Source organism: Mus caroli, unplaced genomic scaffold (genome assembly GCF_978045245.1).
Source record: "Mus caroli unplaced genomic scaffold, Mus_caroli_1 scaffold_5, whole genome shotgun sequence".
Lineage (NCBI taxonomy): Eukaryota > Metazoa > Chordata > Mammalia > Rodentia > Muridae > Mus > Mus caroli.
In genome coordinates, this window is record NW_028227260.1 from 112,632,284 (window position 1) to 112,647,264 (window position 14,981).

The following is a 14,981-nucleotide window of genomic DNA, read 5'->3' on the forward strand; positions in this document are numbered from 1 at the left end:
TATCTGTCCATTAAATCTATTTTGTTTGTTAATTCTGTAATGTCTTTGCTGAATTTGTCTGTATGAGAGTGTGGTATTGAAATCATCAACTATTATGGGGGTTGTCAGTCCTTTTATTCCTAGAGTCTGTTTTATAAAACTGGCCGCACGCGCACGCCCACACCCCCCCCCACACACCCCACACACACATTCAACTTGAGGTTTGCTTTGCTGAAAGTAATTTCAGCCACTCCTGCTTACTTCAAGAGTCCATTTGCTTGGAGTTTATCAGTTTCCATATTTTGACTTTTTATGATTTCCTACACTCATGTATTTCTGGAAGGAAGCAAACAATTAAACATACTTTTTAATCAAGTCAGCCAGTCTTTGCTTTTTAAACTGGAGAATTTGCTTTTAGGGGTATTGTTTCAGTGCATTGTTTTTGTATTGATTTCTGTTCCCAGTTCTCACTTGCCAATCTATTCTTTCTGTGAGATTTGCTACCCTCTTCTGCTTGTGTTTATCTTTTACTTCCTTGTGTACAGGATTTCTGCAGACTTAGTGATCATGAGTTCCTTAAATTGAAGTTTATCTTGGATAAAAAGCCCTAGTTTTTCTTAATTTTGAACACTAACTTTGCTGGATACAGTAAAGTAGCTTAGCAGTTGTTCTGTGTGAAAGTTTGAATTATATTACACTTGCCCCCTTGGCGTTTGGATTGTCTATTGAGACATATGTGGTTATTTTAATGGCTTTTCTTTTCATAGTAAGTTGGTACTCTTTTTTTTTTAAAGATTTATTTATTATTTATTATTATATGTAAGTACACTATAGCTGTCTTCAGACACTCCAGAAGAGGGAGTCAGATCTCGTTATGGATGGTTGTGAGCCACCATGTGGTTGCTGGGATTTGAACTTCGGACCTTCAGAAGAGCAGTCGGGTGCTCTTACCAACTGAGCCATCTCACCAGCCCCCAAGTTGGTACTCTTATTTCTGAGATTTTGCTATTCTGTTTACTCTTGTACTATGAACACAGATATCATCTCACATCTATAACCCTTGCACTTGGGAAGCTGAGGCAGGAGGATATGTGTGGCCAGACGAGCCTTAGCTACAGAGTGTGCTCTTGTTTGAGAAACACATAAAAATAAACTATAGATTGACACAGAGAAAGTCTAACTCATCTTGTTTGTTGAGTTTTAAAAACATTCTCTACTCAGATATCTGTATCTATGAGTTTCCCAACAGTTCTCTGTTATTAACTAGATAGGTTCTCTGTGAGTTTAATCTATACTTCCAGTATCTCCACCACCTGAACACTTAATTTTGGTCTTTTTTCCCCCTAAGAATAATAAATAATATATATTGATCATTTAATATTGAACAACATTCTTACAAGCACTTGCCCATAATTTAAGTATAGTATATTTATTAATTCTTTGAGAATTTCATATGATAATCAGATTCATCTTTCATTCCTTCTCATAGTGCCTCTCACGTCCACCCAGACTTCTCTACCCACTTCCAACTTTGCAGATGATGGAGGTGGTGGTGGTGTTTCAAGACGGGGGTTTCCTCTGTATAGTCCTGGCTGTCCTGTAACTGGCTTTGTAGATCAGAATGGCCTCAAACTCCTGCCTGCCTATGCCTCCAAGTGCAAGGATTAAAGGCCTGCATCACCACCACCTGGTTCAACTTTGCATCTTAAAAAACAAAACAAAATAAAAAACTCAGTCTGATCTGTGCTTACTAGATACTCCCAGGTTTGAGAAGCATCCACTGGGACATTGGTGACCTATCAGGGGCCACACCCTTAAACTATCTCCTCTCCCTCTCCTAGAAGCCATTAACTGTGTAAAGCTCCTCCAGTACCATGAGTTTGGTCCTTTTAAACATGGCCCAGAACGCTTGCAAAGTTTGTTAGTGAGAAAGAAAATCCTAATGGAGAGAGAGCAGTGGACAGGAGGCGTATTGGGAGATGAAAGTTCATTCAAATGGTTGCAGTTTTCTTTCTTTTTTTAAAATATTTTTTATTAGATATTTTCTTTATTTACATTTCAAATGTTATCCCCTTTCCTAGTTTCCCCTCCAAAAATTCCCTATCCCCTCCACCCTCCCCTTACTCCCCAACCCACCCACTCCCACTCCTGGCCCTGGCATTCCCCTATACTGGGGCATAGAGCCTTCACAGGACCTAGGGCCTCGCCTCCATTGCTGACCGACTAGGCCATCATCTGCTACATATACAGCTAGAGACATGAGTCCTACCATGTGTACTCTTTGGTTGGTGGTTTAGTCCCAGGAAGCTCTGGGGGTATTGGTTAGTTCATATTGTTGTTCCTCCTATGGGGCTTCAGTCCCCTTCGGCTCCTGGGGTCCTTTCTCTAGCTCCTTCATTGGGGACCTTGTGCTCTGTTCAATGGATGGCTGTGAGCCTCCACTTCTGTATTTGTCAGGCACTGGTAAAGCCTCTTAGGAGACAGCCATATCAGGCTCCTGTCAACAGGCTCTTGTTGGCATCTGCCTAGTGTCTGGGTTTGATGGTTGTTTATAGGATGGATCCCCAAGTTGGGCAGTCTCTGGATGGTCATTCCTTCAGCCTCTGCTCCACACTTTGTAAATACCCATGGAAGGAGTTACAGAGACAAAGTTCGGAGCAGAGACTGTAGTAGTTTTCTTTCTTGCTCGCACAAAGCAGCTGCCTGCATGGAGTTCATTGCAACCGGATTAGCTCCTCGTAGCCACAAAGCTCACCCTGCACAGCAGGATCTCAGGCATCCAGACCCAAGCCCTTACTGGGGGTGAGTCGAGGCAGGGATTTTAGGTATAGGCACAGCAGATCCTGTACTCCCACCACCCGCCACTAGGACTTCTGCACCCAGGTAACTGTGTGGGGAGGGGGTGGGGACTCTGGCCTTCTGCTACAACAGCTTGTAATAAAGGAGAGTGAGCTCTACTCCTGTTTGTGTTGCTGACCCAAATCCCACAGCACATAATTTTCAGTGAACTTGTTTCCGTGGAATACTGTTAGGTCCATATTGAGCCACAAGCGAGATGCAGTAGAGTACAGTTTGGCAAAGCTTGTTGTGAGTCCCACTGCAAGAAATGGTGCAGGGGACTCATGCTTTCCAAAGCAGAGTTTGAGCGCAACCTTGTCAGGTCGGCTTCTCTTATGGCTTCATGGTTCTGTGCACTTCTCAGGTACCTGCCTTCTCTGAAGGGCCTGTGCCAGCTAAGCCCACTCTGCCTTTCTGTTTTGCATTTGTTTCTGTTTTAGTTTTGCCTACTTTGTCACCTTCTCTTTCCCCTTTGTTAACCCTCTCATTTGCCAGGCTTCCACAGCAAAGCGGATTCCTTGCTGTTTCTGGATCTCTGTTTCTATCACCAGAATCTCTAGGTGTTAGCGTTTTGCTGCTGCTGCTGTCACCGCTGCCGCTGTCTTGAAATGAAGCCAGCGACAGCCAGTCTCATGGCTCCTAGCGGTCTGTGCTCTTCAGGCTGCTTAGCAGTCTGTGCTCTTCAGGCTGCGCTTGACTCCCACGCAGCCAGCCAGGTGCGTATGCCTGGTGCCTCATCCTGGTGCACGCCTGTCTGCTCTGCGGACCGGCCTGTTCTTTTTACAATCCATTTCATCAGTGGTACGTGCCCATGCCCCTGGCCTGTTCTCATGGGCTGCGTGCTCAGTTCGTGTCACAGGCCTGAATCTGCCAGGACATACTTTCTGTCCTCAGGGTCTCACATGTCAGCTCTCTGATTCTTCCATTTTGGTCTACACCAGCTCTGGGTCAAGTGTTTTTCTACTAATACAAAGCCAAGTGTTCCTCTACAAATACAAAATGTGTTTTTCTCTACTTACACAATCTGTTAAAGTTACCTAAGATTTTCGTTCCTATCCTGTCTTGATTAATAATGCTTTTTGCTACTGCTATTAAATTATGGTGTGCTCTATTCAGATATGACCAATCGATATAGCTCTCAAGCTTGTCAGAAGTCTGCTAATATTAATCCAAGCTTATGAGAGACAGAATCTCCCAAAGCCTAACAGTTTACCCTTCAAGATCTCAGAAGATATGGACACAACTGCAGGAGACAGCCTGAATCGTGCTATGAAAAGCACTGAAAAGTACCACCATGGCCGCCCTGCCCAGGCGTGATCAACACTGGACAGACAGAGAGCCAAATGCCTCAAATTGTCTGAGCCAAGACATTTCTCATTTCACATGTTATCTGATCCACAGAGAAAAAAGGGACTCTTCCTTTAAAAAAAAAAAAAAAAAAAAAAAAAAAAAAAAAAAAAAAAAAGCTCTCCATCTTCTGGGCTTGAAAGCCAGACTGACTCCACCCAAGTTTCCATGGAGACCACAGAGACCACAGGGAACTGTTAGCTAGTGGACTATAGATGAACTCTGTCTGTCATTTTTAATTGATATATGACTGCTAGATTATAGTTTATTCTTCCCCAGATTTCTGACTACATGGACTGCTAGGAAACAGACCTAGCTCCTTACCATAAGGTATATTTATTCATTAATAAATTTGTTAACTAGCTAAGACTGACAGATTACTCATAGACTAAGTTTTCACAGATGTAATGTCACTTACCTAAACTCAGCTTCCACTGACTAGTTCAGATGTAAGCTTTCACAGATGTAATCTGTTACTTCCTTACCTAAACTCAGTTGCCATCAACTAAATGCTTCATATTTCCTCTTCTTGCTATGCCACTGTCTTAACATTATTCGAGTTCTTATACATTTCCCTAACACTAATAACATATTCTACTGTATACATCTGTGATGTAATGACATATTCTACTGTATACATCTGTGATGTAATGACATATTCTACTGTATACATCTGTGATGTAATGACATATTCTACTGTATACATCTGTGATGTATTGACATATTCTACTGTATACATCTGTGATGTATTGACATATTCTACTGTATACATCTGTGATGTAGTGACATATTCTACTGTATACACCTGTGATGTAGTGACATATTCTACTGTATACACCTGTGATGTATTGACATATTCTACTGTATACATCTGTGATGTAATGACATATTCTACTGTATACATCTGTGATGTAATGACATATTCTACTGTATACATCTGTGATGTAATGACATATTCTACTGTATACATCTGTGATGTAATGACATATTCTACTGTATACATCTGTGATGTAATGACATATTCTACTGTATACATCTGTGATGTAATGACATATTCTACTGTATACATCTGTGATGTAGTGACATATTCTACTGTATACATCTGTGATGTAATGACATATTCTACTGTATACATCTGTGATGTAATAACATATTCTACTGTATGATCCACCTGTATAATCACAGATTCTTCTTCCTTCTGCTCCAGGAAAGGCTCATCTTAAAGGCTGTTCATGTGGTTAACTCATGCTGTTATCGTTTTGTAAACTTATAAGCTACAGGAAACCCTCTCAGATCTACCTCTCATGGACCAGATAGACTCCATCCAGATAAGTACATCTGCTAATCAATGACCCATAGTTCACACCTACTACCTATTCCAGAGGGTGGTAATTCTCTGGATTTCAAATATACATCTAAAGAAAAAAAGATTTCTTTCTCCCAAACGTACTTAATCTTATTCTTTGCCTATAATATATATATATATAAATATATATATATAAACTCGCATATATATATATAAATATATATATAAACTCGCATATATATATATATATATATATATATATATATATATATATATATGCGAGTTTCAGCATCTTGTCAAGTCCGGGCACTTACTACATCCAGGGTAGCTCCAGAGAAGCAACCTCCAGATGCTCCAATCTCCTCTCACAGACACAGATACTTCTACTAGACTTCTTCCTTCTGATCTAGCCACAGACAGTTCCATAGACCCTGGACAGCAAGGAAACAGCCAGTTCTGCTAAGACTGGACCAACATCCCCATACCTACTCTTCTAGGTTTCCTAGAGACACGTTGCCCCAAAGTCAGCAGGAAGTAAAGATGACAATGACAACCCTATTCCTGCTCCACCATCGCTTCTTCCTAATTTTTTTTCTTTTTTAATTAAACCAAAATGGGGGAATGTTAGCATTTTAATGTAAGTTTAAGCTCTGCCCCACAGCCAGGTATACCTAACTCACTACAAAAGGGGTTGCTTGCCCCCTCCTCTCTCTCTTGCTCTTGCCTTCCTGCTACCTCTCTCTCCCCATTCCCTTCTTCCCTCTCTTCACATGCTCATGGCCAGCCTCTGTAGGGCAGTGGGCTGCGCACAGACAGCCTGGTCTTCAGTCGAGCATAGGTCTTGAACCCCGGGAGACGCAATGGGTGGTGATTTCCTCCTACATGGGACAGAAGGTGTTCAATCTTGTCTCCTGGACCCCTGGCTCCTGTTGAAGTTACTGCCCCCACAGTCCCCACAGGAGAGGTGTGTGACTATCAGTCCTGGGGGCTCCTGGCATTCTGGCTAGACTCCACCCCCACAGTTACCTGACTATAGTCAGGTATGTTTCTCCCCACAGTTACCTTATAGCCCAGCCCACTATAAAAGGGGCTGCTTGGCCCCTCGTTGCTCTTTTTAAGTTCTCACCTTTCTTACTCTCATCTCTAGCCCTCCTTCTCTCTCTCCCTTCCCACCCCCTCTCTCCATGTGGCCATGGCCGGCCTCTCTCCTTCTTTCTACCTTCTCTCTTTCCTCCTGCCTTTCTACAATAAAGTTCTAAAACCATAAACTGTCTCTGCTCATCAAGGCCTGCAGTGCTTGAACGATGATGGATAGGCTTTCTCCTAACGAGCCACATCTAACCTCCCTCCAGAAGGCCTTTCTGCGCTCTAGCCACTGACCGGATCAAGGACTCTCACCCACGTGGGAACCACACAGCACCTCCCTTTACCCCCTGCCCTCTCCCCGCTTCCAGGGAGCTGACTGAGCCGCTCCTGGGGCCCCCATTCTGTTCTCAGCTCTTCCACTGTGTCCAGTGGTGTCTGGGATGCCCGAGGCTGAGAACCTGGTACCTAGGACTGCCCCTTGTCCACCCTCCGACGAACTGGGGTTTACCCGGGACTGCGTGGAAAGTGTGCAGCAGTCCTTATATGTCTGCCCGCTCAGGGCACCGGAACTCTGGCGGGATGCGGGTTTTCCCCCATTCCCTCTTTCCCCCATGCCCACTGCCTCACAGACCTCTATTCATCTACTTATCTACTTCCCCTCTTTCTCCCTATGCCTTTCTCTGCCTCTGCTACCCTCTTAACTCCCCTCCCCATGCCCTGAAGAAACTCTATTCTATACTACACCATCCCATCGTGTGGCTGGTCCATTAGGGGGAAGGGATGCCTCAGCATGGACCCAAGGAGACACCCCTTTTCCCATACCTGACTACACATCCAGAAAACACATCCCTCCTCTCTTTATCTTCTTATAAACATCACCAGGTCCCTCCAAATCCATCAAAATAATATTGATGTTCAGCGCTGTTCCACACTGAGCTTTTCTTTGTCTGTTTTGATTCTGAGCCAAGAAGAAACTGGTAAGTTCTGCTTGCTTCTAATCTGCTCTTTTGGCTCCATCTAAAGCCCCTTTTGTGTGAGTATTTACTTGCTGTTTTTGTAACTCTTCTTTGTTTTCCTCTTGGGTTTCTTGTTCTTACTGCTAAAGTGCTTGAAAACGACTTGAGTAAGTCTTTCATTAAGATTTAATGACTAGTAAATTCCTAAGCCTTTATATTTGTCAGGTGTCCATCTCAAAGCCAAGCATACAGCCTAGGTTAACAGAAAGTTTCTCTTGGGGACTGAGTCTTGATGGCTAGTCTATTTCAAGCCATGGTTTGGACACGAGAATTAACTTTTGTGAGTCACATACAAGTAGGCAAGTCAAAGATATCCTGAAAGACAATCCACTGGTGCCTCAGACCAGTTCCAGCCTCCCAGCCACCACCCTCCCTCCCCAGGGTGCCTCTTCATTTCTGGCTGGCTTTCCTGGCCTCCTAGGCCTTCTTTCACTCCTAACTGCCAAGGACCGGAAGCCATTTATCACTCTCTCTGTCTGCTGTTTCTGATTCCAGAGTGTTTTTCTGGTTCTCTTATGGGATCAGCTAGTGTTCCTAAGTGATGACATGCATTCTCACCATGTGTCAGACAGAGGGTGGAGGATGGAATGAGCTAGACTTGTCTATTGAACAAGTTCAAGCTGACACCCTGGTTTGACATTAGTTCCCATTTATTAATGATGGAAAAGAACACCCCATTTCCTCTTTTTAAAAACATACTGCTTAAAAAAATATTTAAAAAGAACATTACTGCTTGTGTCGGGCAGTAGTGGCACATCCCAGCATTGGGGAGGCAGAGGCAGGTGGATTTCTGAGTTTGAGGCCAGCCTGCCTGGTCTACAGAGTGAGTTCCAGGACAACCAGAGCTATACAGAAAAACTCTATCTCGAAAAACCAACAAAAAAAAGAAAAAAGAGAGAAAGAAATATGAATACATATTGCCGTTATATGTATCCAAAAGAATCCAAAGTAAATGCTCAAAATAAGTCATTTTAATGCATCAAACTGAAAATTTAGAAACCTTATGCAAGTCTTACAAGAAGGGAAGGATCAGGCTCTCTGTCCACAGAGACTAGGAGACCAGATTTAACTTTGGCCACGAATAGTGAGGAGATAGTTTTAGGAAAGTCATGGGTTCAATTTACTATTCTGTTGGTATAAGAAAGAAAGAGACCTGCACCTAGCCTAAGGCACTGAAAGGCTGTAGCACTCTTTACTTTTTCTTTTTTCTTTTTTTTTTTGGTATTTTCAGATAGGGTTTCTCTGTGTATCCCTGGCTGTCCTGGAACTCACTCTGTAGACCAGGCTGGTCTCAAACTCAAGAGATCTCTCTGCCTCTGCCTCCCCAATGCTAGGGGGAATACAGGTGTGAGTCTTTAAAATGTATTGTGACCCAGAATTATCACCCTTTTCTCATAAATGACTTTCATTCCTAGCTGAGTCAAGGAAAGGAAGTAAGTATCCCAATAGTGGGAGTAAACCAAAGCCATGCCTATCCTGGCTTCTCATCCACACCGAAAAGCATAGATTTACAAACTGGCCATGAATATACCACACGTTTATCCTTGATGACAGTTGTTCTTTCGTCATCTATAAAATTGTCTAATAACAAGTAAACAAAAATTATACCCCCTCTGAAAAACAAACAAATAAAACAACAAAGAAAGAAAGGAAGGAAGAAAAAAAGAAGAGAAAAGAAAAGAAAAGAAAAGAAGAGAAAAGAAAAGAAAAGAAAACCAAAACCAAAAAGCTGTGAATAGCAACAGAGGGAAAAACACCTAGAAGCATCTAATACCTTCATACAAGCGTCCAGAGCAGTTCTGGATGCAGACACTAACTCAATAATTCGGAAGGATAACAAGTGGGAGGAATGAGGTGCAGGATTAACCACAGCTCAGTTTCACACTCTGTCCCTGCCCCACCACATTCATTCAAGCATCAGAGGCTTGGACTATGCACTCTGCGGGCACACAGTATGGCAGAGCAAGATAAAACTTTGCTCTTCATCCTTCTCACTTGCTGTTTACCCCAGCACTGCCTGATTGCAGTCAACTCATTATCCCCTGATTCAGTCACTTAGATTAGAAGATTCTGAAGGTGATAAGGAGAGACGATGTCCCATCAATGATGTCCCATCTCCATGTGGCCCCAGCTGCTCCCCATAGGGAATTTCGTTTGGAGTAGGCCTGTTCTCCCAAGGCCCAGGCTTTCTTTTCTGAGTCCTGGATGCCACACAGAGAGGTAGGTCCTTTCAGCTTTGCTATTCCAGCATTTTCCAACCCACTTTTCAATTCCTACACAGGAACAAGGGGTCAGGAAATGTGCTTCTGCTTCATGACCTATTTTAGACACCCCCCACCTTTTTGAACACAGGACAACAGTTGGGTGTGAAGGGAACTGTGCTGAAATTTAGAATGCTAAGAGTGTGGCAAGATTCCCCTGGGTGTCAGCTCCCATCATGTGATTCCTTTTACTCCTAGTAACAAGGCTGCCCCATGACCTGATGACAAATGTCAAAGCACATGAAAGTTAATTAATGAATCAATACAAGTTGTGTGTGGTTAGCGCTGTTGTACCTGAGCTTGGCTCAGGCTTTCCTGGGCATCCCTATGACCACTGCAGCTCCAAGCAGCCATCCTCCTCTGTAGCCCTAGGTGGCCTTCTCCCATTATCATGTCAGGGGGCTCTGGGTTGGGTATTCCACTTCATGGTTTGCTGGGCCACATGATCTGAGAGTGAAAGAACCATCAGCACTCTAAGGATAATGGGGAGGAAGAGAGCAGAGCTCAGGGGATGGGGTCTATGCATCTGGAGGATGCTACATGGACTCACATGCAGCAGTATTAGGAGTCCTTTCTGTCCTTATGGTTCTCTGACCCCTTGGGAGCTCTTGCAGGTATGCAGTGAGTGTAACCTGAGTCCCTCCACTCAGGCTGCACCCCCTCAGCTGGAGCAGTGTATGATGGACTCTTCTCCATATGCTCAAGGGTCTCCCTTCTGGCCTCTTCCACCAGCCTTGAGTTCCCCCTTCCAGCCTATCTTGACTTCCTCCCTATCCTGACCTACCCTTGAGCTCCACTCCCTCGATCCTCTCCCACTTTCTTTTTATTTGGGGGTAATGTTTTGAGACAGGGTTTCTCTGTGTAGGCTCGGCTACCCTGGAACTTACTCTGTAGTCTAGCTTGGCCTTGAAAAGAAATCTGCCTACTTCTGCCTCCCAAGTGCTGGGACTAAAGCTGTGAGCCACCACCTCCTGGCATCCCCAACTTAATCTCATCGAGTTTTTTGATTGCTTGCCAACTACCCTCTCACCTGAACCCTAGCAGTTCCTGGTTTCTCTGGGGCAGCCCAAGGCAGTGTTACTCTGAGTGGGCAAATGTCAGATCCTAAGGCTCAGAGAAAGTAGGCATAGAGCCCTCAAAGTTCAACTTCAGTTAATCATTTTTTTTAAAAAACATTAGACTCTAGAAGCAAAGGGAAGATCTATACTTCTTGATCAATTAGAACATTCTGGGCCTAGCTCCAATGTTACCCATTTGGCCCATGGGGGTGGAGGGAGCAGAGGGTGGTCCTGTCAAGGGTGATCTGGAAGGAGGTTCTGAAGGGGAGTTTCCCTGCTCAGCTCTGGACTTCCCTCTTGGCTTGGAGCTTGCTGTCCCATGCTCCACCCACTTCCCCACCCAGGATAAGATATGGCATCCAATAGAAACAGGAGGCAGCCAGGCTGTGTTCGGTGGACAGATTTTCTTTTACCTTTGGGAGAAAACAACATGTGACAACTTAAAAAATCACATCTCTGACCAGACAGCGCTGACCATGCAGAGTCCCATCGCACATGGAAATGTAAACATGAGGATGTTAGGTCATCCAGGTTAAGTCTGAATTTGTTGAAGCTCCACTGCCTGCCTGCCTGCAGTACAGACTGCAAATAGCGTGTACCTTGATATCATACAGCGAGGGCACCATGGAAGACCAAAAGTAGTCGAGGGGATGGGAAAGCAGAAGCCCACAGACTAATCAGGACCAGAATGGGACATGAACTCACTGCTGAGTCCTAGCTCTGCCCTGTCCTGGCTGACACCACTGGCCCCAAAGTCTACCTAATATCAGTGTCTCTGATCTCACACCATAGCCCATGCCTGAGCATGGCCAGGGAAGGGCTTCCCTGTAGTGTGAGGTCTAAGAGGAAGGGGCCTCGGACCTCATACTCATTTCTCCCAGTAGTCCACGTGATCCTTCTTGTACTTGGAACACAGGGGATTCTCAGGAGCTTCTCTCCCTACCCAACGGATCCACCCCCATCACACACATTTACATACAAGCCCACACGCACACACACATTCCAACATACATACGTGGACTACCGGTGAAACTTGGGAGAAGGAGGTCATCAGTCCTGCCCTATGGTGAGTAGCAGAGGCCATGTGGCAGCCACCTTTCAGCTTGTACCCTTTGGGGGAGACAAACTGAGATCTCCATCTGGGTCCCTGACTCTGAGTGGGCAGTTGGGCCACTCTGTCCCTGGGGCTGGCTGACATGCTGAAGGTTTCCGTATCAGGGATGGAATGCATAGACCTTGAGATACCAGTGCCAGAGGAGCTGGGGGAGTGTGGGATAAGAAGTAAAAGTATCCCTTGGGCCATCCTTGGGCATTTAGAGATCACAACTTCTAGTCTACATAGGGACTCCTGGACAGGCTGTCCCCAGCTTATCTGGATGAGGTTTCCCATGTGATGCCAGGGACAGGCCTGCAAGCCTGGGAACAGAGAAACAGGGCCATAGCATGGGTCTCAGCCCACATCTCCTCAACCTTCCAGTGACGTCATGACCCTATAAACCACAATGCCATCCTCACTGCAGTTTGCTAGCACACAAGTGCTCAGGAGCCCTTGGTCAAGCACCAGAGAAGTGGGGGGCTTGGTTCTGGTAGGGGACTAGACATTTTAGGAAATTCTTGAATCTTCCCCTCTGTTTATGAAATCAACTGTTCACCTGTCTTCCAGACCACCCCAAGGAAATGCAGATGCCTAGCTCGTCTATCTCATGCCCCCTCTTTCTCCCTAGGTCCCTTGGTAGTTCTCCACTCCCTCCCAACCCCAATGTCCTGCCAGGTCATGAAGAAACTGCAGAAAGGGTGGAGGAATGCCGGTCCAGGGCAGGCTGAGCTCTCTTCTCTGTGTAACAAGGGCAAACCCCAGGCACTTCCTTGAGCCCCATGGAGTTCATGAGGTGGAAGAACACATCTCCCTCACAGTGTTGCCAGGAGACATCAGTGTCCAAGTGTCCACCCTTTTCTGTGGAGGGACCAGGTGACCTGAGCCACCTCACCCCTCTGGGCTCACCAGAAAGGCTCTTCTTCTTCTTCTTCTTCTTCTTCTTCTTCTTCTTCTTCTTCTTCTTCTTCTTCTTCTTCTTCTTCTTCTTCTTCTTCTTCTTCTAGGCAGGCTCTTCACTCAGCTGCTAGCCGTGCTGCTACAGAAACAATGGTACCTCTAGGATCTGAGTTGAAATGTTCAATGAAGGGCTGAGCCATCACCCAGAAGACCAATGCCTGAAAAAGAGAGAGAGACTTCAGAGGTGGCCTCCTGTGTATTCCCCTTCTCTACCCGATTCAGAGAGCAGCTGCCTGCTTCCAGAGTCCTTCCCACTTCCCCACATCCTGTGGCACACAGCAGCCATGCTGCTCATGGCTGGTAGATGGGCTTCTGGGTCTCCAGTGTGTCACTGCAGGTCCTTCAGGGAGCCTGGGCAGCCTGGGAAGGGTGGGAGAAGCAGCTTGTGGGGGAAGAGATGGCTAGAGCCAAGTATTTCCTGTTCTTCCCTGTCTGCAGATGCAGAGCCTCAGGAATGTCCTCAGACCGGGTTAGGGGAATAAGTGGCTGAGTCCAGTCCCCTGCCCCATCCCCAACAGTGCTCCAGGCAATTTGGGAAGGGCTGTGCACAGCTGCAGAGAGTATCCTTGGGCCTCCCTGCCAAGAAGGAGACAGCCTTCGGATTGGCTCAAAAAGATCTTTTCATTTTATCTGCTCACCTGACTTAGGTAGAGATGGATGGATAATCTTTACTGTCTAGGGCCTTCCTGAGACCTCACTGGCCCAGTCCTCTCCCATTCAGGGTTCAGGTGACATCTCAGGAGTCCTCTGCATAAAAAGGGGTCGGATGCCTGGAAGGTGGGGGCGGGGGGTTCTCTGACAGTGTGTTGGTGATGAGCTGACTCTCCAAGATGCCCCTCGCCCCATCATGAATCACACTACCAGGCAGCCGGTGTGCCCCGCTGCATTCTCTCTCCCCATAAACCAGTCTGGGTATTTAGATGCAGTGGCCACATACCCACCTGCATCCCCCCCGCCCCCATTCCAACCTGTGGTCGCCTACCTTCAGACACAGAGCCTGGTAAATCAAGTCCTGTGGTAGTAGCATCCCCTCTTTTGGGCTCTCCCGCTTTTGGCCAATGGGGAGGCAACAGGTTTGCCAGACTGGTGATTCTCTGGATGCAGAGGAAAAGGACTGGGTTGTGAAGGTTTTTGCGGTGTGGGATGCGGTTTCTCAGGCCTTTCGCAGAGACCTAAAATGGAGGGGCCCGGGCCGTGCCGCCTGCGCCCACCGCCGCAGTCTGGAGGCACTGTGCGCCCCGCTGTCCTTCCTGCGGCCGCCAGGATGGCGCGGAAGGCGCGGATGGCCCTCTCCGCCGTGGCGGAGGGCGTTTGCTCACTCGATCCGCACCTGCAGGCGGACGTTGAGCATCACAGAGGCCACCATGTAGAAGTAGGGGAAGTTCACGCGCAGGCGCCAGGCTAGGTCGAAGAAGGTGAGTAGCGTGCGCGTGAGCCCCTTGCAGAACGCACCGTAGGAGCTGCGTGTCGCCGCCCAACGCGACAGTCGCACTGCCAGGCCAGACAGGGCCGCCGCTGCCGCAGCAGCAGAAAGGGCCGCAGTCACCGCCATTGGCCTGGCTCACCGCTCACCTGCTGCAGAGCCAGCTCAATACGCTGCGCCACGCCACCCCACTCTGTCCGCAGCCCCGCCCAAGGGCTCCGGGGTCCGTGCAGCCTCCAGTGCTCCACCCCCAGCACCGCCGCCTTTGTAGCTCTCCGCCCTCTCTCCAGACCTGCAGCTGCTCAGCTCCGCCCCCTCAATGCAGGCTCGAGGCAGAAGCCCTTCAGCAGGTATCATTAACTCATACAGGGTCCAGCTGCTGCAGAATGGCTGTAGGGCTAGGGCCAGACTTGCTTCACCGGACTGACACAGTCCCATGGATAGGAACCCTCTCTCCACGAAGTTCCAAACCTTCCAAGTGCTTGTCCCACCTGTTCATCGTATTCTTTCTTCCTAGTGTGTACAAAGACTGAGTGGCCTAGAAGGTGTGTTCCTAGGATTCACTGGGGAAATCGGCTAAGCCGGGGTGGGGGTGGGGGTGGAGTTAAGGGCTA

The 14,981-nt window shown here is 46.7% G+C and overlaps 1 protein-coding gene across 1 annotated transcript; it reads right to left on the reverse strand.

The window, feature by feature from the left end:
* Positions 1-11,135: 11,135 nt before the first annotated feature.
* On the reverse strand, positions 11,136-14,528 carry LOC110287385 (small integral membrane protein 10-like protein 2A). The gene is made up of 2 exons (XM_021154019.3): positions 13,927-14,528; positions 11,136-13,102 (listed from the first exon to the last, which is right to left on the reverse strand). Exon 1 carries the CDS (start codon positions 14,494-14,496, stop codon positions 14,260-14,262), a length of 237 nt encoding a protein of 78 aa, XP_021009678.1. The 5' UTR covers positions 14,497-14,528; the 3' UTR covers positions 11,136-13,102; positions 13,927-14,259.
* Between the last annotated feature and the right edge of the window lie 453 nt (positions 14,529-14,981).

Coding starts and splice junctions, on each gene's coding strand:
- LOC110287385 (XM_021154019.3), bottom strand. CDS start 14,496: ATGGCGGTGACTGCGGCCCTTTCTGCTGCTGCGGCAGCGGCGGCCCTG.